The sequence below is a fragment of the Glycine max genome, chromosome 13 (genome assembly GCF_000004515.6).
Source record: "Glycine max cultivar Williams 82 chromosome 13, Glycine_max_v4.0, whole genome shotgun sequence".
NCBI classification, from domain to species: Eukaryota; Viridiplantae; Streptophyta; class Magnoliopsida; order Fabales; family Fabaceae; genus Glycine; species Glycine max.
Window position 1 is genome coordinate 39,256,043 of NC_038249.2, and position 22,166 is coordinate 39,278,208.

A 22,166-nucleotide genomic window follows, 5' to 3' on the forward strand; every position below is an offset into this window, starting at 1 on the left:
AGTTCGTATAAGTTTAGGTATTCTTATTAATATCAGATCTCATCGTCATCATCTACTCTTGTGAGTGAGAAAAAACCCATATCCTCTATACACATACATAACCTATTTACAAGATCAGAACATTCCAAGTTTTTTTCTCCAACCGAGTCATCCGATCAGACTCGGCCAGGTCAACTCAGATCCGAACCCGACCCGAAAACAGACCCGGTTCACTTTCTCCGGCGACTACTTTAATCTCCACCGTTCATCACGTGTGGTTCAGCCCTGACCCCAGCAACTAAAGTACATCACTTTCCTCAGAGAGTCATCGGCTTGGCTCACCCTATTCTTCGCGTCGGAGCTCCCCGCTGCCGCGCCAGAGACGTCAGGTCCAACGACGCCGGACAGCGGCCGGAGATCAGACAGGGCTCCGCCGGAGAAGAGGCGGCTCCGGTTGTGGTGGATGGAGTTGAGCGCCGTCTTGCACTTGTGGCCGGGATCGGTGTGGCCTTGCGCTACCGCCACCGTTGCCGCCATCCAAACACGATTCAAGTAACTCATATTTTTCTTCTTTCTCTTATTTTCTTCTTTTTTCCTTTCTGTTTGCAACACAACACAATTCAGAGAAACGTTAGTAGTGTAATAAAAGGGAAGAGGAAAAGGTAATTTATAGAGGAAATGAGAACCACTTGGGATATGATTTTCTGTATAATACTCATTGCTGGTGGGTCCCATTGTCTACCAAAACACTTATCTCTTTTTGTTAATTAATCCATATTATAGATTTCGTGTATCATTGTAAAGTATTTAATAAAATAATAAATAGATGATGTGCATGTACTTAGAATCACTAATACTACTATATTTCTTGTAAATCTTTCCATTGTTTTAGCAAGATAGTATTAAATAAATAAAAAAATCAAATACATTTTTATTTAATAACATATTTTTAGTTTTTAAACTTATTGAAAGATTAAAATCACATCACTTTTGATATATGAAAATTATAAACATTATTTTTTTGTTGAAATTAAAATAATTGTATTTTTGTTTTACTTTTTTAATTTTGCAAATTATTTTTCACTTTTTTTTACAAATTTAATTCTCTACTATTTTAACTATATAATTTTAATTAATCCGTTAATTTAACATTTAATATTTAAGAAAAATGTTAATTTCGTATTTCACATGTGAATACAGTTACAAGTACATGACACTATTGTGTTTTTATGTTACTTTTTTATATTAAACATAGATATTAAATTAATAAAGTGATCAAGATTGTACAGCTAAAATAATACGTAGTAGAAGATATTGCATAAAAAGTTAACAGGATCAAATTTGAAAGAAAATAAAAATAAAGAAAACTTGTAAAAGTGAGAAAGTAGAAACGACTGCAATAGTGTAATTAATTAAGGCTTGAATTTAATATTAAGAGTGAGAGTTAAATGCAATTAGTGAGAGAGAGGAGTGGTGGTTCCAGGAAACAGGTGGTGGACTTATCCGAAAGAGACATAATTGTCACTCATGACTCATCTTTTGTTTCTCCAATTGTAATTCAGTGATCATTCATTTTCCTGACATGAATGTCCCTCTCTTTTTTTTTTTATCTTTATTCTCTCTCTTCCATTCTTCACGGGGCGTGGGTCCCACCTTCTTTGTCCGTTTCAAAGACTCTGGCTCAGGAAGTATTGGTGTTTTATGCAGGGGTAATTTCGTCCTTCTTGGCAGGACCACTTTTTCTTTTACCCATTTTTTTTTAATTGATTTGATTGTATACGTGTTGTGCGTTGAACTGTGGCAACGACACGTTGAAGTTTGAGGGATGATGGGCCTGCAGTCCGATGAATGATCCATTTGTTTATGGGCTCAGGAAGGGCATCACGTGCGAGTGCATGGCTCCATGGACTCTGCCAAGTTCATTATCATCCTCTCTGTCAGCACCACTCCATTATACTTGTCAATCTCTTATTGGGGTGGTTTACGAGGGAAAATAATAGTACAAGTCAACTAATTTTGCACCTTCAATTTACATATATTTGTAGTATGCTTGGATTATGGTTTTTTATGAATCAATAGTTGATAACTTCTTTAACTGTCAATCATTAGATATGCTTTGAAACTCTAAAATATTCAAACATGATTCAGTCATATTGTGTTATTGGTATATAAAAATTTGTTTAAATAGGATTTATTGGTTTAAAATTTGCTAAATATAACCTTGTTTATTATAAGTCATATATATACTAAAACCAAATGGTTAGATGAGCTTTGTGATTGCAGAGTTGAATGAAATTTTCTTTTTTAAAAGATAGATGTGATTTGGAAAAAAAAATGTTTCATTAAATAAATAGTATTCTTTTTCTTTTAGTCTATACGTATTTTTTATTATTATTTTTATTTGAATCAAATGAAATTATCATAAACAATATAATTCTTTATATGAGTATTTGATGCAACCATATATATTCAGGATTTAAACATGCTACGTGTACCTTGCAAAATGAACTTGTAAAACCTAGCTAGTTTCGTTTGTACTTGGATGCACACGTTCAGATAGAGGACAAGTTGAGTAGCTGGTTTTACAACGACATATTTTCAGGTCCAAAATCCATGCACATGAAGCCACTAGAATTGTAAGAAAGAACGTTGTTTTGTAGAGGATGAATTGAAAATGACCTATTTATGTGCAATGAATCTTAAGCTTCACCATTTTATGCTTTGAGAACGAATCAATTATATGCCCTTCATCATATTCCGTGATTCCAATAATCCAAAACCCGCAGTCTATGCTTCCTCCAAATTTTTATTTTATTTTCTTTACCATCAAAATTTTAATGAAATTATTTAATATCACAGTTTTACCACTATAATAAATTTCCACATTTAATAATACACTATTTATTTGAACTATTATGCTATTCATTTTAATTTTTTAATAAATATTTAGTGTTTGAACAAAAATTATAAAATTAAATAAAAAACTTAAAACTATAATTACCTAAAAATATAGTCTGTAAAATTTAAAATATAAAAAATCAAATAAACATCTTTTGTCATTTTACATTTGCTATCAAATTTAATAGCTAATTTTATAAAATATTTGTAATATAATAAAATAGTTTAACAACCTTTGGCTTTCAAATTAGCTTGTCAATATTTATACCCAGTATGGCCTTTTCTAATGACATTTAAGTTTTCAGCTGACTTATCAAATTATTTTTACTAAATAAATCCTGAATTGTTCAATGAAAATATTATTATTATTATTATTATTATAACATCTCTAACTTTTTACTTCACTCGAGTCCTTTGAACATGAAATCTAAATATTATATCATGATTTAACGTCGTCTAAAGGGCTTTATTGTTTTATGATTCACTCGCCCGCAAAGAGGAATTGGGAAGAAGAATGGATTTTTATCTTTTGTCCAACATGTTGGGAATTTAAGCAAGAGATGATCCTTGCCATTCATTCAGTAATGAAATGTTTTTTTTTTTATTAACATATTATAAGTATAAAGTGGATAACTAATTTTTATATATAAAAAAAACATAATTGACAATCTTTACTATAGTCTCATTTTCAAATAGCGTTTTTATTTTTATTTTTTATTTATAAGACTTGGAACCAAGATTATACTTAAAAAATTCAGGCTCAATTTTATTCAAACTAACTTAATATAATTTTACATTGTAATGTATGCCACCACAATTAAGATTCAAAACAAACGAGCACTAAATTGTTTAATAAAAACACATCAATAATTATTCTTCTACAACATCTAATACTCTCTACTTCACATGGCATAGCTGCTGCTCCATCAACAGTTATGGTAACCTCAGGATTTAACATCATGATACGCCATAATAACAGGCACTTAAATATTGTACTTTAGAGAAAGTAGATATGCTCACTTTTTTAAGTGGACCTGCCCACTTTGTGAATCTTAAAAGACTAGATTACCTGTTAAATCAGCATGTATATACTATATTAAAGATATATAATGACATGCCCCTAAAAAAGGTATGTAGAATATGACAGTGACTGCTAGCTAATTATCTATTAATTAATTGTCCTGACTGATTCAAACCACTAGCTTCTTTGCCTTAACAGAAAAAGAAGTATGAAATCTCTTCATTTGATCTCCAAGTGAAGTGATATTATATACATTGTTTAATAATAATAATAATCCTTGCTTTTCTAAAATAATAATAATAACCCTTGCTATTTTGGGCCAATTACTATTTTTTTTTGAATCAGCACTATTGTTAACTTTTTACCAGCAATTACCTTTGTTTTTCAGAAATTAAGACCAAATCTTTTTAAATGAAAGCTTTTAATTTCGTTTATAATACTTGTACAACGAGATATAATTAATATAGTACGTGTTTGTAAAGAATTTAATAATATGGTTTAAGTACTCTCACGTCTCACCACATCTAACATCTAAAATATGCAGAAGCTATGGACTTGGATCCCTTTGGATTCAAAGGAAGCAAGCATTCTGATAGAAGCCAAAGCATTTCTATTTCTGGAATGTCGCAAACTTGCAACATTACCATGTTAGTATAACCAAATCATGAAACCAAAAAAAGTATGACCAACTCAAAGGAGAGATGGGAGATCGTTTAAAATGCGCATTCCACTGTCCCCAACTAATGTATAATGACATGCCCTAAACAAAGATTTATAATGATAGTGACTCCTAACTCTATTGATTAACTTTCCTGACTGCTTCAAACCACTAACCTTTTTTTAACAAAAAAGAAGTATAAAATCTCTGATTTCATTTGATCTCCAAGGGATGAAGCTGAAGCTTTGTATATATTGTTTAATAATAATACTAATAATAATAAAAGAATCCTTAGTAGTAATAAACAAAGAATAAGGAGATTATGATGTTATAGCCGCCATGGATCCTACCAACTTTGTTTTCTCTCACCTGATTAATAATGGCTACGAACAACTAATGACTTATCAATATCAAAACTATTTTAATATAATTAATTATATTGATCCATCGTTCAAAGAGGCAAATATATTTTTTTAAAGCAGGCAGAAATATGTTGAAGACACGAAAACTCCATATACTTCTAAAACAAACAAGCTATCTATAAGTATAACTCCTAAAAAACCAGATATGTATAAATTATAGATTATGATGTAAAAGTACAATTAAGTACAGCTGATTATAGTATTAATTCACTCGCATTTAACATCACAAACATAATTGAAAAGAAAAATGAAAGGATTTCATTATTGCTTCATAGCAACTTTCTAGGCCACTCAACCACGTGAGACAGATCAGATCAGTGAGCTAGGAATTCAATTTCAGAACATACATTGAAGAAAATTAAGGGCTTGACCCAACAAAAAGGAAGAAAGAAATGCTTTACACTGAATCAACACCTTGGACCTGCTGTTGAGCCAAGTATCTTTCTCTTCTTTCTTTCTACATATGGAGCAAGAGAGTAGAATATGAGAAATATGGAAAGAGAGCATCCAATATATAAACGAAGAGTTTAACATCAATGCTATGTTAGCATAAAAAATTTACATGGTCAATTAATAAAAAATCACGGTAAATATAACTTTTGAGATAGTTATTGTAAAAGAGAACAAAGTTATCATATATTCTGTGATTGGATGACAACATAAAATGTCTTTACTTTGTCAGTTCATATACTATGTATTCAAACAAAAAAATGTGTTGAAAAAAGTGTCTAACCCATTCATCTATAACAAGGCCCTCCCCAGCAACACAAGGACCTTTCTCCTCCAGTGGTTTCTTTCGCGCTTCAAGTGCAGCGTCGGCCTCAGCCAACATTCGTTTAAGCTTATCCAGGACCTTTAAGAAACAACATCTTTCAATTACAACTCCACATAAAATGGTAGAGGTTATATGACAAGTTTGAGATATATAGTCTTACAGGACTAGGCTTTTCAGGGTCCAGAAAAATAACCCGCAGAATTTGCTCTATTGCCACTTGATCTCTTTGCTCATCAAACTGTAGGAACAATCATGTGACATATACATTTTAGATTCCCATTTGCTTCCAATACTGAATGCATGATCTATTTATGCTAGAAACAAAAGCACTTTGTCCTAAATGTTCAAAGTAACATATTTGAAGCACATAAACTTAGCTTATTTGTCATTGCAGGAATAAATCTGTGAATTGAAAGACACGGCTGCAAAAGATGAATTATGAAAAATGATTTTGTGAATAAGGTCAAACCTAATACTTTCAATCAGCTTAAGGCTTTTTGAAATGTATTCTTCATTGTTATATATCTTTAATTTGACAATTGCAATGTAAGTAGGTTGTGTAGTGAAATTAGTCAAAAGTTGTAATGCTAGCAATAAAAAAGTGTTTGACAAGATATTTAACTTTTAATAGCTTAAGCATAAACCTTAAATGAAATGCATTGAGAGTAGAATACACTGGAGAAGGCAGTTCATATAAAATTAAGTTCTGACAATAATTGTGTGCACAGAATCAGGAAAAGTTCATGAATATATTCAAGTGTAACACAAGTTAGAATACCAGTCACAGCAACCTCACAAAAGTATCTAATATAGATGTGAAGACAACAAATAAATAAGCTACACTGACTCAAGTCTCCAGAAAGAAAGTAAAATCAGGTCATGGAAATACATAAAGGTTCCAGAGCCTCCTTCCACTTCCAATAACTAACACACATGCCAAATTCCCATTTGTACAAAATGGAATCTCTTTGAACTATTTATAAGCAAAAATTATCTTAAGAAATTCAACAAAAGTCACATGGAATATAATTTTCTTGTTGATTCAGTTTTCTTGATAAAAATCTTGGGTTAAACTGATTTTTTCAGTTTTTCCACACAAAAAAGAAAAAAGCGGATTTTAGGACATAAAACTTTAATTAGCTCAAGGACAGAAAGAAAGTTTTAACTTCATCTTACATAAACAAGCAAAGATATACATAAAAATTACAATGACGTTGATGCAAGATATCATGGAAAGGAGCAATAATACTTTACCAGTTCCGGTACATAGTCCATTTCACCTTGCACTTTTAAGCTCATAATATTAAACTTAACCTTGCTTTTTTGATCAATTGGTTTCTCATTATTCTCCGGTGGCTCCACAAACTTGAATACTGCCAAATATGTAAGAGTTGTAAGAGGATTCACCAAATTCTAAGCATTTGACTATGTTTCACACAAGTATAGAAGCAAAAATTACCGGTGGCAATAATACTTTCACCAGGGGCAAGAATACCAGCTGGAGGGCGCATATAACAACTCTTGGGTGCAGTTGTTTGAAACTAAGACAAAAGAGAACATCAACATTAGTCGTAACCTAAATAGAGGATAAATATTGGAAACAAAAAAAAAGGGCATTAGTATATAACTAGGCAGTGTACAAGAATACAAGTGTTCATATCATCCTATAGAATATGTCATGAAACCCAATATGAAGATGGTCATGATCAACTGTTACATCTCCTATCATTTAGTTACTAACTTACTATAGTAATTTAGTAAAATTTTCCCAAGATTTTGAAACTGTTTAATGGAAAACTCCCACGATGAAAACTTTCTCAATGTTCAGAAGCAAAGTTTCTTCTCCAGTTTTGTGACAGCTGTTGAGGCAGTCTAGACTCTAAGAAACATTGCTCACATAATATTTATAATTTCCTATTACATTTGTTGAATACAATGAATGACAAAATTAGTCGCCAATTCACCGTATGGAGTAACATGATGATAATGTTGTGTCACACATCATTTCTGAATACAACAAAGTAATGACAAAAAAAGAATTGGAAGCATAAACCACACCTTGAAAGCTACATGAGACTTGCAAGTGTTTTTAATTGCGATTGCACTCCTAACTTGCTTACCAGGTTCATCTTCAAAATCAAAACAAAGTCAAGTCACATTATATCAGGCAAGGACAAACCTAACATCCACTGCAAACAAATCATATTCTTGATTCCACTTCCACCCATCATAAGAAAGCTTACCTTAAATATAACATAACAATAAAGCAAGGGGAAAAAAAAAACAGAATGCACAAATGTGAACGTTAGCCATGATAACTATGAATAGAACAACCCATTCACAAGGCTCTTCTAGAGAATAAAAATGATACAAACCAAATTAAAAACAAAACATGAATTTCACAAGAAATTCAAACTAAAAATGAATATTCTAAATCTTCTTATAATCTCTTCATACTAATCCTCCTGCTTGCTGTATCTAGTAAGTATTGAATAATTTTTTTTTATGTTTTCAAGACATTATTTATATGTATTTACTTTTTCATTTTGTTCTATAAAATATAAAAAAAATCGTAAGAAAGCATATAACATTACTCATGAGAAGATAATCCTCCCAAAAAGATTCCATGAGCAAACAAGTTTCAAGAGACACATACATGGAAAGTAGAGCTTGTTGGAAGGATCAAGATGGAGCCTCCTCTTCGTAGGGAGCAGAGACTTGGCCATAGATGAAACTGTGGTTGAAGAATGATGACTGGATCTATCAACAGATTGAAAGTTATTCTGATTTTGCGGATGAACATTGTGCATGTAAGACATGGAAGTAGTAGAAGAAGAAGGAGTGTGAGTTGTTTGCCAAAATGGCATTCTACAAAAACTCCAACCCTTCCCATCAGACCCTGATTTTTCAGTCTCCACCTCCATTCCCACTGGGAACCGCCACTTCCGGCAACTGGGTCTCAGAATTGTCTGCAAAGTTTCAAGCTTTCTAGTAAATAATAAGTGAAGAGCCAGAAGGTAGATTTGGTAGTTGTAGCAAAAATACAAGTTGTGTCTGTTGGTAAAAGCACTGAAACGTAGTAAGGCCGAGGTTGTTGAATGTGACCTTTGGCTTTGGTTGTGTTGTGTTGTGTGTTGATTTACAGCTTCTTCTTTTTTTTTTTTTTTTTCTAGTTTTGTCAAAAACAGTGGTAGTTACTGCGTAGTGGTTAGCACCTTTATGAGTGAGACAATTTGGTAGCAGAGAGAGAGCGAGGGAATGGGGGTGTCAATTCAATTTTACTGTGATGGAATGGAATGCACAAATGCACAATTGGGTTCGGACCCAATGGTGCGAATATTGTGCATTTGATTTGTGTGTTTGAGATCCGATTGTTTGGTTATGGATTCCTGGACTTTACAGTTGGTTGGATTCTACCGTCTCTGCAATCATTTGCTACTTCTTTTCACATGTAGGATTGGTATCCCACCTTTTCCGTATCCACTCGTAATTTCTGAATAAGTCTACTTTTACACTGTGTGGATTGAAATTAAAAATACATATATAGAATAGAAAATTATAAAAAGAAATAAGAAACGTGAATAGAGTATTTAAAATAAAAGATGATTTGTCAATTATTATTAAAAAAATTGTAAGAAATGAAAAAAGATAAAAAAAATAAATAAAAAAGTAAAAAATAGAATGAATATTTGATTTTTCGTCCAAATTGTCATCGTGAATTTAGAGACAAATTCAACTGTCCAATGAAACAAAATACAAAAAGAAGAATCTTAATCGGTTGGCAAACTTACACATTATTCAAATGAAAGATCTCTCACTAAATTTTATTTTATGCACATTCTTATCCTCCAAACTAATTTGATAACCACTACAGCAACCCTTAATTTTTGCAAAAGTAAGTTGGAGGCAAGGCAAACACGCACTACTTGGGATGTTAAAATAGTCATGTATTAAATCGGAATCTTTACTTTCTAAAAGGTTTCTTAATATTAGTTGCTCACGATATTTCAGAATTGGGGTTACTCAAATTGACATGTAATGAATAGGTCGTGTGTAAGTTTTGGATTTACTTCTCTTTTATTAATTTTATAAAAGTATTTTTTTAATATTTGTTGAGGGAGAACTAATAAAATTTATAAATATTTAAAACACATATTATAAATAATTTTATCACGTGAAATTTTAATATGAAATTATATATGTTCGCGTAAATGCCTGCCGAATGATATATGCATTATGTGCCATTTAATTTGTGTTTCTTTTTTTTCCAACAATTTATTTGATAAAATCATCCATTATTAGTGGTTAACACTTAATAGTAACAACAGAGAAGGTATAGGATGAGCTTTGATTTCTTCTTTTTCAAGCAAAACGCAATTCAGATAAGAACAAAAATAAAATCAGCATCCACAATCAAACTTGGCTTCAAATCTATCCACAAAAAGGGACGAAATAAATCTAGCCATGGATGTATGCTTTTAGCAAATTGACATGTCTCTTTCTCCTCTCCTTTTAATTTTATCATCCTTGTGCTTGAAAAGAACAGAGAAAAGCTGCTTCTAGCTTAATCTATCCAATATTATTATTAGTCATGATATAATATGGTTGTAGAGCATTACTAGCAAGTGATTTTGCTAAGACTGACATTACGGGAAAATCCACTGATACTCGTTTGTGGCCTTCTTGAGCAACGGTATCTGTCCCAAAGATTTTTTTTTTCTTGAATTCAAACTGTTTTTTTTTTCTTTCTATTTACAATAGGTCTAATGATCAATAACAATAAAAGGTTTAAATTTAGAATTTTGTGTAAATTATTTAAAACCTCCTATCACACCGTTTGTTTAAAGTTGAATGAAATCCATACTAAAAAATTCATTAAAAAAAATTCTACTTCAGTTCTATTGGTTTAATGTAATCAAACCTTCAAAGAGCACATTCATAATTTCGTACTTTCATTTTTTTATCCTAAATCTAGTCTTTTAGCTCATGTAACCCAAAAAAAATCCTAAATCTAGTAAGTTTTAGTAGACAAAATGAAATGAAAGATCAAATGATGTTTCACCCCCTGAAAGGCAGCATTAATCATATGAGAGTGTAGAATGTTAAAAATAAATAAAAAAGTATTAACAAAAATAAAATTTGGAATTGCTTAACAGTTAACACTTCTATTTTTCATTTATCAAGATTTACATCAATATCTGTCGCAACTTTGAATGCTAATTAACAAGCACCATTACAAGTCTACAAATCTCTGCCCCAACTTTCCCTATCAAATATTTAGTTATTTAGTAACTGCCTTATGACTCTAGTTGGGACCCCAACAACTTAAGTACATGACTGTCCTCAATGATTCCTCTGACTGCTTCGCACCCTCTTCCTTTAATCTACTAGAAACCACAGCAGAAGATGAGGAAGAAGAAACCTTGTTTGCCTGAGACAAGGATCTCACATGGTTTTTCACTTGATATTGTGCTGATCTTAAAGCATTGTTCCACCTACACAGACCCTGGTCCTTCAAGGCCTCCACAACTCCAACACTGGCTGCCACAGCCCAAGTTCTGCTTGAACTCATCTTTGTGTACAAGTCTTCTTCAAAGAAACTCTTGCTTTGATTTTCTTTTTAAATGACAAAAAATAACCCAATTGGAACTTGATAATGATTGTAGTGTCTAGTGTGGCTTAGTGGTGATGAGATTTTTAGATTGAGTTTGAGAGAGCAATTGAAATGAAGGTGTTATTATATAGAGGGGAAGCACTTGACAGTTGACATGTGATGTCAGTATTATTTTGCTAAACTAAGGAAACGGCCAAATATTTGGAAAAACCACAGGCATAAAGTTGTAGTTAGCTGGCTACTGGTTTTGGTGAGGCCAGTGGTTTTGTTGTGTGTAAGATTTGGAATCAAGTTCAATGTATCCGTAGTTTTAGGACCACGTATCTTTGTCACACGAGTGTTGGACTCACTTGAGGTTTAAAATTTGTAAAATGGATTTTTTTTCGTGTCACTATGGTACTATGCGGCCTGCTTGCCAAATCAAGACAACTCTCACTCGTTTTGCATCTAATAATTGAGGTTCCAAGGTGAATGAGTTTATTGTCTATATAACATATTTTGAATTTATTTATGCTACATTATTAAGTAGCTTCTTATTTGTTTTTTTATTGAGTAATTTAAATTTATTTTTATTTAATATACTCACATAAAAGCTATCTAACAACAAAATAAATTTAAGTATATGTTATAGAACAAGAAAAACAAACATATCTTTTTTTTTTACTGAAAAGGTAAATCGATTTATTGTACTATTCAATTTTTTTACTATAAAATTACTACTTTCAGTATAATATCCCTGTAAATAAGAATGACACTTTATACAAGGCACTATTGATTCTCGTAGAATCATAGTGTCCATCTGAGAAATTTTAGTTGTATATTAATTAATTAATTTTATGCAGCACAATATTTATCTAAAAATGAGGTAAAAATATATAAAAATAAAAAGTGATAAAAATAACAAAAATAATATTATAAGAAGTGGTATATATATATATATAATATGCATGATAATATAATTCATGCACTCCACTAGGTATCGCGCCTATCATATTTTAGCTACCTTTGAGAAAGAATATGTTATATCATCGCTCAATTAAAAGAAATTATCGGTTCATATATAGGTGCAGAATCACATGACTAATGCATGAATTGAGAAAGAACATGCAGATATTTTATTAGAAGGGACACCGGTAAGAACTGACACATTCTGAAAAAAAAAAAAAAACACACACCAGTAAGGTTATTAGTAATTTAATATTAACAAAACCTTTCAATATAGTCCATAAATCTTGTGTCTACCATTGTTGAATGCAGAGTTAACCAAGAAAGCTTGCAAGGAAAGTTAGAGAAAAAAGAAAATAGGAAACAATGAATGAAATTTTGTATGTTGAATCAATGTTGAAAGTTGTACCCATGATTATATATAATCAGTTATAACAACAATTAACTCCCAATCAACTAAACTAACTAACTACCACTAGTTCAAACCAACTAAACTAACTAACTACCACTAGTTCAAACCAACTAAACTAACTTTCATTCCTAGTTTAAAATGCAGAAATTTAAAAGCACCAGGCATTAGGACTTTAGTATAAACATCATCTAATTGATTTGTAGAAGGAATAGGAAGCAACTTCACAAGACCACTTAACACCTTCTCTCGAACTATGTGACAGTCAATCTCAATATGTTTTGTTCTTTCATGAAACATTGGATTCACGGCTATGCGAAGGGCAGATTTGTTGTCACAATACAAAGTAGCAGATTGTTGAAAGTCTACTTTGAAATCTTCCAGCAGATAGGTAAGCCACTGTAGCTCACAAATGACACTGGCGAGTGCTTTGTATTCAGCTTTTGATGAGCATCTGGATACAGTGACTTGCTTCTTAGATTTCCATGAAATCAATGAGTCACCAATGTACGTAGCATAACCAGTAATAGACCTTTTGATGTCAATGCAACTAGCCCAGTCACAATCACTACACCCCTTTAAATGAATTTTACTTGTAGTAGAAAGGAAAATCCTTACTCTTGGGGATCCCTTAATATATATGAGAATTTGAACAACAACATGTTGATGAGTTGAGGTGGAAGCAACAACAAATTGGCTTAGATGTTGCACATCGTAAGTGATATTTGACCTTGTATTAGTCAAGTAAATAGATCAGTCTTTCAATTAACCTTCTAAAAGAGGAAGCATCTTCCATTGAAAGAAGAGTTCCTGATTGTTGATGCATCTTAGTAGCATAATCTGATGGAGTAGATATTGGCTTAGATCCAAGCATACCAGCATCACTGAGAATGTCTAAGGCATACTTCCTTTGACACAAGTTGATACTAGCAGGTTTTCTGGCTACTTCAAAACCTAAGAAGTATCTCAAGTCACCTAAATCCTTTATCTTAAAAGCATTGTCCAACAGTTGTGTAATACCTTGTATTTCAATCAAATCATTGCCTGACAAAACAATATTGTCCATATAAACTAACAGAGCAGTCATAGATTCCATGTTTGAGAAACAAAGAATGATCTGAAGCACATTGCTTGTACCCATGTGAAATCATAAAGGAAGACAACCTGGCATACCACTGCCTGCTGGCTTGTTTCAGTCCATATAGGGACCTTTGCAGCTTGTAAACTTGCCTAGGCTTAGCTACCTACATACCTTGAGGAAGCATAATGTACACCTCTTCATTCAAATCACCATGTAAGAAAACATTATTTACATCTAATTACTTAAGATACCACTGATCGATAACAACTAAGGCCAATAAAACTCTTATTGTGGTTAGCTTGGCCACTGGAGAAAGGATGTGTAAGTAATCTTGCCCTTCCACTTAAGTGTAGTCCTAGGCCACTAACCTTGCCTTATGTATTTCCACTGACCCATCTGATTTGTTCTTTATCTTATACACCCATTTCCAATTAACAACATTCTTATGTTGAGGCAGATCAGTCAAAACCCAAGTATCATTAAGTTCTAAAGCATTAATCTTTGCATTCATTGCCTCTATCCAGACAGGATCCTTAGAAGCTTCATTATAGGTCCAAGGTTCAAGACTTTGTGTAATGGATAAAATGATAGAGACAATCTGCTATAGGAAAGAAAAAAATTAAGAGGATAAAGACAAGTACCCGCAAAAATAACTGACCACAATTGAAGATGAGTATGAAACATAGAAATCCTTATACTTGCTTGGTCTGTGTGTCTGTCTCAAAGATCTTCTGGTTATATTAGAGGGTTGCTCTAAAGTCAAGGGATCAGAATCATTATTATTTGACACAGGCATGATATGATCAATTGATAATTTTGATGAGACACCCTCAGATTGATCAATGCATTGAGAAAAAGGAATAGAAAGGACAATGATAGGATCAGGTTTGTCTTGGCCAATGAATGGAAAACAATACTCATAGAAGATCACATTCCTAGAGATAGAAACAACCTTGGTTTTAAGTTAAAAAATAATGAATCCTTTGGTGTTTGGCTTAAAACCCAAAAATACAAAAGTGACAGCCCTAGGATCTAGTTTCTTTCTTTTAGCTGCTAGAGTATTAGAAAAACATAAACACCCAAACACTCTTAAAGACTCAATATCATAGATGCTTCCATGTAATTTTTCATAGGGAGTATAATTGCTAAGAAAGGGAGAGGGCATGCAATTGATAAGAACAATAAAGTGAACCAATGCATAGGACCAAAAGACAGTTGGAAGATTTGATTGAAATAACAAAGATTGAACCACATTGAGAAAATGTTGATGTTTTCTTTCAACAATGTCATTCTGATGGGGTGTTTCAATACAATTAGTTTGATGCACAATACCATAATCATAAAATTGTTTCATGATAAACTCTAATCCATTACCTGATCTAATCACTTTCACTTTTGACTCAAACTGCCTTTCAACATTGGCAACAAAATTCTTTAAATGAGATTGTGTCTTAGCCTTTGAATGCATGAGAAAAACCCAAACAAACCTTGAGTAATCATCTATTATAGTAAGAAAATACTTGCAACCATTTAATGAAGTTACATTGCAAGGACCCTAGATATCAACATGTATAAGATCAAAAGCACAAGAAGAATGCAATTCACTACTAGGAAATGATAATCTTTTCTATTTTGAATGATGACGGGTTTCACACACAAATTGCTTATCTGATGTAAGTATAGGATAAAATTGTTTTAATAACAATAATCTTTCTAAAGATGGATGACCAAGTCTATAATGTCATAGATCTATAGGTATTCTATTACATGAAAAGGCAGAAACATTGGAAATACTAGAATTAACAAAATCAAACTTGTACTTAGACTTGAATGGAATCATCTTGAGTCTGTAAAGTCCTTCCACCATCTCAACTGTACCAATCTTTTAGTAGTTCATATCCTAGATAAAACATTTATCATTCATAAATGTTAGTTTGCAAGGCAAGGAAGAAACCAGTTTATATACTGAAATCAAGTTATATTGAAAACTAGGAATGTATAAAACTTTTTCCAGATACAAAAATTGAGTATTTTTAATTTTGCCTACAAGGGTTGCAGTAACCATATGGCCATTAGGAAGCTTAACTATTATAGGTTTTATTTTCTTACATAAAGAAAATAAATATAAGAAGGCTATGACATGATGTGTGGCTCCAGAATCAAGAATTCATTAATCTTGGCTAGTCTTGCTAACATTACAAGTAGCAAATAGTATACTACCTTTGTTAGTAACTGTACCAATCTGATTTACTTGTGAATTGTTTTGGGCTGGAGCTTGTTGTTGCAGTAATAACATCAAGGCTTTATATTGCTAGGTAGTTAATCTCACATCTTTATTTTTTGTCTCTTGATTTCGATCTAAGGGTAAGCCATCACCTTCTTCTCTTATAACACTTACATTATTTATGTTTAGACTTTGAACCTTGTAAAGTTTGTGTCCAGGTGGGTACCCATGCTTCCTATAACAATCATCAACAATATGGTTAGAAAAACCACAATATGTGTAGACCTTGTTTTCTTTTGCTCCTAAATTTTCTCTGCCAGGATTGCTTTGAGTTCCCTTTCGTCCTCTAGAAGCATAATTCTGAGGAATTACCATTCTTCTTATAACATCCATCAATAGTGTGATTATCTTTCCCACAATAAGTGCATGAATGCCCAAAATTCAATGAATTGTTGCCTATTGCATTGATCAGACTCATGCTTCTTGTTAATTAATTGTTATTGATCTGTCTTTCCCACTAAACATCATATGAGAAAACCTTGGATATGTTTGGTAATGGGTCCATCGTCAATACATTGGATCTCACAATACTAAACTGATCATTTAAACCTCTAAGGAACTGCATTACATGATCTTGTTGCTTTCTTTCCATGACACTAGTAAAAGCATCACATACACACTTTGAATTACATGAACATGTTGGATAAGGCTTGTAACTTTCCAATTCATCCCAAATAACTCTCAATTTTGTGAAGTAATCTGTAATGCTTTGATCACCTTGTCTTGTAGAAACCATTTCTTACTGCAACTCTGAAGTTCTCAGCAGATCTCCTTGTGAGTATCTTGACTGTATTCCAAATGTCTCTAGCATTATCCATCCATAAGATACTCTGCCTTATCGAGGGTGTAATCGAGTGGACAAGCCAAGAAATCACCATTATCCATCTACGTTTGACTTTATTTTTTGCGCTTAATGCAGTAAGCATCGAACAACTCCATGAGTTGTAGTTTGTCGGATCAATAAATGGAGAAACCAATGCAATTGTAAGATTTTCTCCTGGATGAAGGTAGTATGGACTATGAACATTCAAGGATTGGTCTTGTGAAGAGGAATCGTTGGTCATGATGAAGGAATCAAAAGAAAAAGGACTAAAATTCAAGGCCAGGGAGTTGTGCAGCAGAGCACTTCAATGGAAATGCTTTGATACCATTATAAATCTCGTGCTTGTCATTGTTGAATACAAAGCTAACCAAGAAAGCTTGCAAGGAAAGCTAGGGAAAAAAGTAAATAGGAAACTGAATAAAATTTTGTATATTAAATCAATGCTAAAAGTTATAGAGATGGTTATGTATAATCACTTATAACAACAACTACCAACAAATTAAACTAACTAACTACAACTAGTTTCAACCAACTAAACTAACTTTCAACAAACTAACTAACACATATTGATATTTTATTAAAAGGGAGACATGTAACAACTGAGACATTGTGAAAAAAAAAATAAACGAGTAAGGTTATTAGTAATTTAGTATTAACGAAACCTTTCGATATAGTTGAAATTTGACTGTGAGTTAATATTCATCATGATTAGTGATTACACCAATTTGTCACAATGAACAAATAATTACAATAATAATTGTAATATACATGAAAGGATACAAGCCAAAAAGGAAAGGAGAATCTCATTCTCTAGGCACAATTTCTTCATGGTCTAGATTCAAAAAACAGGTCTGTTTTTTCTCCATTGTGTTTCTCTTCCTTCAGTTGGGACCCCAGCAACTTAAGTACATGACGGTCCTCAAGGATTCTTCTGAATGCTTGGCCTTCTCTCCATGCTGCAGTGTGCTAGAAAGCATAGCAGAAGATGAAGAAGAGAGCTTCTTTGCCTGTGACAAAGATCTAAGATGGCTTTTCACACTTTGTTGAGCTGACTTGAAAGCCGAATTCCATCTGCAGAGGCCTTGGTCCTTCAAGGTCTCCACAACTCCAACACTAATCGCCACAGTCCATGCTCTCCTACTTGAACTCATCATCGATTTCTTGCAAGTAAATGTAGTAAAAGTGATGTGACACACTCTTAATATTCTTCACAACCTCAAGTTGATAATAGTGTAACTCACTATGTATTAGAAGGAAATACTAGCAGATTTGTAGTTTTTGGTTTTGATTGAAGAAATGGAGTGAAAGGGTAGACATATATAGGGATGCAAAAGTCGGTCTTAAAAGAAAATGCGATTTTTTTTGGGGGAAAATGAAATGGTTTTTAATTGCTCAGTATCCTGTTTTACTGTTACACTGCAGGGCCACCTGTCTGTTATTTATGTGCCACGTTGCCACCAGTTGCATTGCAGAGCAAAGATTAAGTTACACGTGGAGATTCTTGTGCTTGAGTAAAAGACAACGTGGGTACCCCGTTTTATATCTTTCATAAAACCAATTAATGCTAGATCGACCCCGGTTTCTGCGCAGAGAATCAATCCACTTGGTTTCTTGTTACTTCTTAATTTCAAGGCATTAATTGAATTGAATAATCCAAACTTAGCCAAAAGGAATCTATCTGTATGGTTATTTTACACTTAATTAATCTGGATTGGCCAATAAAGTCATATTTTTAGTTGCAATTTCATTTTCAAATCTAGACCTTAATTAAGATATTTAAATACCAAATTATTTGTTTTAACAATTTTCGATATCTATCTCTATTTTACATTTATGTAGGTCTCACTCTCATTACTGAACTAAGTAGTAAGTCTTAAGAATTTTTATTCGTAAAAAAAGAAAAAAAATATTAGTAAGAAAAAGTTTTGGAAATAAATTTTTAATGATATAAGGTAGTATTCAACTTGACCTTGCATTAATGTATTAATAAATGTGTTAACAATTTTGTATGATAATTTTTTTAATTTAAAATTATTATTTTGAATTTTAAACTTATAAAAAAATTCTATTTGAATTCTATTTTCTATAATATCATCACTAAAATTTTTTGCAGCCTGGAATATTTTTTTTATCATTTTAATTAATGACAACAAATAATAAATCATAAATAATATTATGATTAAAATTAATATATCTGATTTACAATTAAACTGCTTGTTTCTGTTACAAGAGAAGCATAGATATATCTGATGAAGACACTTTCATCATTGAATAGTATATTAATTAATATTGTTTGGCATTACAATTTTCATACAATCTATCATATCTCTATTTACACAAAGCAATATTCATTTCAAATCACAATTAATCCCCAGCAATTAAGAAAATCTCTCTCCTTTAAGATCAGTTAGGACCCCAGCAGCTTAAGTACATGACAGTCCTCAAGGACTCTTCAGCCTTTTTAGCCTTCTCATCACCCTTTAATTTGCTTGCAACAAGAGCAGATGAAGAAGAAACATTTTTTGCTTGAGACAAGGATCTAAAGTGGTTTTTCATGTGCTGCTGAGCACATCTCAAAACATAGTTCCACCTGCACACACCCAGCTGGTCCTTCAAAGCCTCCACGGCTCCAACACTCGCTGCCACAATCCAAGCCTTGCTTGTTGCACTACTCATCTTAATTGTGATGATGATGTTCACAGTTCACAGATATAAAGATGTACTCTTATAATTAAGATGTACTCTTATTTATAGAGAGGAGTAAAGTATATATGTTACTAGCCACTATGTGCTTGTGGTTTGGTGAAAAAAAGTTTAATTTGGAGAAACCAGAGGCTGTATCTAAGCGGTTTCGGAGATTAAAAGGAAAAAACATGCGGCAGCGTAATAATGGGATGAATGGGGACATTCACTTGGACCTTGGACCACAGATAATAAATTACTCAAATTACAAGATTTTTTTATTCTTAGTCAAAATACTAGATTAGTTATATTTTCTACAAATTTTTTCAGTTTTTTTCTACTTCCATTTTTTATTTTTTAAATGGATATTTAATAAAATATTTTTCTTTATTATTTAACTTTTCATTTCATTTAAACTCATTATTGTGAGTTTTTTTTATTTAATCTTCAAAATTGAAAAAAAAACACGATATTTAGAAGAATTGAGTAAAAGATAAACATACGAATGGAAGGGTAATTTTTTTATAATTTATTTTATGAAAGATCATATAAAAATATTAATAAGAAATCAAAGAATCATAACATTTTAAGTGATAAGAACTTAGTTAAACCTAAAATATTTTAGTTTAATCCTGCTTTTTGACTTATTGTCCTAATCTTATCATTAAAGAACTAATTTAGGATTTTAATAATTGTTCGACAATAATTGCATCAGTTTTACTTTTACATTTTGTTTTTAAAATAGATTAAAATATTAAAATAAAAAAATTATCGCGATAGAAATTGGGATCTACAACTAAAATGAACAAAGTAAAATAATTCTGGGACAGGTTTTGTCATTCCGAAATGAATTGAGTCCTCATTGACATAAATTCAGAATTTCACAATCTCTGAGATTCTCTTGTAATTGGAATAATCTATTGTAGCTAATCTAAAGATATAAAATTTGAAGTTAATTATAATTATGAAATACTTTAATTTAAATTAATGATAGATATACTCTTATTTTCTCCCTGGGCAAATGTATTCTTACCTCCTCAGTATTTACATCTGTTCACAAGAGCTAAATTCCGAACAGAGTTAATTTCACATGATGTATTATCAGGTAAATTGCAGTGCTGTGACATTCCTTTATGGGATGCAAATCTTAGGTGCTTGGAAAAAGGTTTGGGTATTTTGTTTCTCCATGATCACTCCGAAATGGGCTGCTAATAATATTGTGACTATATAATTAATTTACTTTTATTGAGTGACTATTACGTGTTGGTCAATATTACAATACTATCTAGGAGCACAAACCAGGAAAAAAAGTGAAATCCTAAAGCTTGATGTTTATTGAACGGCATAAGTCTTATTTCCTTTAATTAACTTTTTTCATAATAAGATGGGGATGCTACTAAAAATAACACAGGAAAAATTCATAGAGAAAAGTCATTTCTCAAGACTTGTTTAGCTTTATAAATTACATCTTACAGTTATTCAGCATAATACATAACCTTGGTGTCATCATATAAAAAATCCTATACATAATAGCAATTTCTGTCTGAAATTTCATCATTCCAATGATGACCCCTCTTCCAAATCCATTTCATGTCTCTCCAAGGCAGCAAAATGCATGCTTCAGACTCATTTCTCAATTAATTAAGCTTCTGATTCGATCGGATCAAATCAACAGCATGCATGTAACATAACATGTTAGTTGGGAGTTGAGACACTTCTGTGATTGGTGCACCTTCTGGCTCTTTCATTCCTCATCATATTCCGAGCGAAAAAAAAAGGGAAATCCAAAATTGCATGAAGTCTTAGCATCTTTGTTTAGTTGGGACCCCAGCAACTCAAGTACATAACTGTTCTCAAAGACTCCTCTGACTGCTTAGCTTTCTCATCTTTCAATTTGGCAGAAGCCATCGCAGATGATTGAAAAGAAAACTTCTTGGTTTGAGACAAAGACCTCATATTATGTTTAGCATGTTGTTGTGCTGATCTCATCACACTGTTCCACCTGCATATACCCTGGTCCTTCAAGGCCTCCACCACTCCAACACTTGCTGCCACGCTCCAAGTCCAAGCACGGCTTGTTGAACTCATTCTTCACAGTTCACAACTCTTGAACGATTACAAAGTAGTAGAAGGTGCTAAATTGCTAATAGTTTGATGTGTTTATGGAGAATATAAGTTGAAGATGAATGAATGGGTTGCAGGTTGTTGTTAATATATAGTGTGAGATTGAGACAATGGAAAACACAGACACTAGTTTAGTTTGTGAGCAAAACCAGAGGCAGTGGAAAAAAAAGGCTCATGGTTTTGGATTGTGGGGTGTGCTGCGTGTGTTTTGTTTGTTAGGTGAGGATCTAAATTGGGTTATCCAATTAAGAATCTATCCACAGTTTGTTTCACTAGTAGTTGTAGGACCACACAACTTCAACTTGCACTCATTGGAACCGACAAAAGATGATGCATCAGCTATCTACCAACATTGTTTATTAGTAGGTGAATCTTATATAGGAACCGTGGTTTAGTCCGTGGAACCAAAACCACTACAGAGATTGAAAGTAACTGGTATAGAGATATAAAT

The 22,166-nt window shown here is 32.3% G+C and overlaps 6 protein-coding genes across 6 annotated transcripts; all 6 read right to left on the reverse strand.

The window, feature by feature from the left end:
• Positions 1 to 2: 2 nt before the first annotated feature.
• LOC100305837 (uncharacterized) lies at positions 3 to 812 on the reverse strand. Its single transcript, XM_003543309.5, has one exon. The coding sequence runs from the start codon at positions 712 to 714 to the stop codon at positions 259 to 261; it is 456 nt and encodes a 151-aa protein (XP_003543357.4). The 5' UTR covers positions 715 to 812; the 3' UTR covers positions 3 to 258.
• A 4,294-nt stretch (positions 813 to 5,106) lies between these two features.
• On the reverse strand, positions 5,107 to 8,938 carry LOC100794120 (vesicle-associated protein 4-2-like). Its single transcript, NM_001254987.2, has 7 exons — positions 8,410 to 8,938; positions 7,812 to 7,882; positions 7,213 to 7,294; positions 7,008 to 7,126; positions 5,914 to 5,991; positions 5,712 to 5,831; positions 5,107 to 5,435 (listed from the first exon to the last, which is right to left on the reverse strand). Exons 1-7 carry the CDS (start codon positions 8,675 to 8,677, stop codon positions 5,376 to 5,378), a joined length of 798 nt encoding a protein of 265 aa, NP_001241916.2. The 5' UTR covers positions 8,678 to 8,938; the 3' UTR covers positions 5,107 to 5,375.
• Positions 8,939 to 10,902: 1,964 nt separating this feature from the next.
• Positions 10,903 to 11,476, reverse strand: LOC100305771 (uncharacterized). Its single transcript, XM_003543311.5, has one exon. The coding sequence runs from the start codon at positions 11,323 to 11,325 to the stop codon at positions 11,059 to 11,061; it is 267 nt and encodes an 88-aa protein (XP_003543359.1). The 5' UTR covers positions 11,326 to 11,476; the 3' UTR covers positions 10,903 to 11,058.
• A 6,104-nt stretch (positions 11,477 to 17,580) lies between these two features.
• LOC100795182 (uncharacterized) lies at positions 17,581 to 18,207 on the reverse strand. Its single transcript, XM_006594802.4, has one exon. It carries the CDS (start codon positions 18,061 to 18,063, stop codon positions 17,791 to 17,793), a length of 273 nt encoding a protein of 90 aa, XP_006594865.1. The 5' UTR covers positions 18,064 to 18,207; the 3' UTR covers positions 17,581 to 17,790.
• Positions 18,208 to 19,086: 879 nt separating this feature from the next.
• Positions 19,087 to 19,632, reverse strand: LOC100305628 (uncharacterized). The gene has a single exon (NM_001251263.2). The coding sequence runs from the start codon at positions 19,583 to 19,585 to the stop codon at positions 19,313 to 19,315; it is 273 nt and encodes a 90-aa protein (NP_001238192.1). The 5' UTR covers positions 19,586 to 19,632; the 3' UTR covers positions 19,087 to 19,312.
• A 1,376-nt stretch (positions 19,633 to 21,008) lies between these two features.
• Positions 21,009 to 21,779, reverse strand: LOC100500480 (uncharacterized). The gene has a single exon (NM_001248017.2). It carries the CDS (start codon positions 21,677 to 21,679, stop codon positions 21,407 to 21,409), a length of 273 nt encoding a protein of 90 aa, NP_001234946.1. The 5' UTR covers positions 21,680 to 21,779; the 3' UTR covers positions 21,009 to 21,406.
• Between the last annotated feature and the right edge of the window lie 387 nt (positions 21,780 to 22,166).

Excerpts from the sequence above, each read along its gene's own strand:
- LOC100305628 (NM_001251263.2), bottom strand. The coding sequence starts at position 19,585 with ATGAGTAGTGCAACAAGCAAGGCTTGGATTGTGGCAGCGAGTGTTGGA.
- LOC100500480 (NM_001248017.2), bottom strand. The coding sequence starts at position 21,679 with ATGAGTTCAACAAGCCGTGCTTGGACTTGGAGCGTGGCAGCAAGTGTT.
- LOC100305771 (XM_003543311.5), bottom strand. The coding sequence starts at position 11,325 with ATGAGTTCAAGCAGAACTTGGGCTGTGGCAGCCAGTGTTGGAGTTGTG.
- LOC100794120 (NM_001254987.2), bottom strand. The coding sequence starts at position 8,677 with ATGGAGGTGGAGACTGAAAAATCAGGGTCTGATGGGAAGGGTTGGAGT. Across the intron at positions 7,883-8,409 it reads CAACAAGCTCTACTTTCCAT|ATGAACCTGGTAAGCAAGTT; the intron begins GTATGTGTCTCT and ends TTGATTTTGAAG. Across the intron at positions 7,295-7,811 it reads AGTCTCATGTAGCTTTCAAG|TTTCAAACAACTGCACCCAA; the intron begins GTGTGGTTTATG and ends CTTTTGTCTTAG.
- LOC100795182 (XM_006594802.4), bottom strand. The coding sequence starts at position 18,063 with ATGATGAGTTCAAGTAGGAGAGCATGGACTGTGGCGATTAGTGTTGGA.
- LOC100305837 (XM_003543309.5), bottom strand. The coding sequence starts at position 714 with ATGGGACCCACCAGCAATGAGTATTATACAGAAAATCATATCCCAAGT.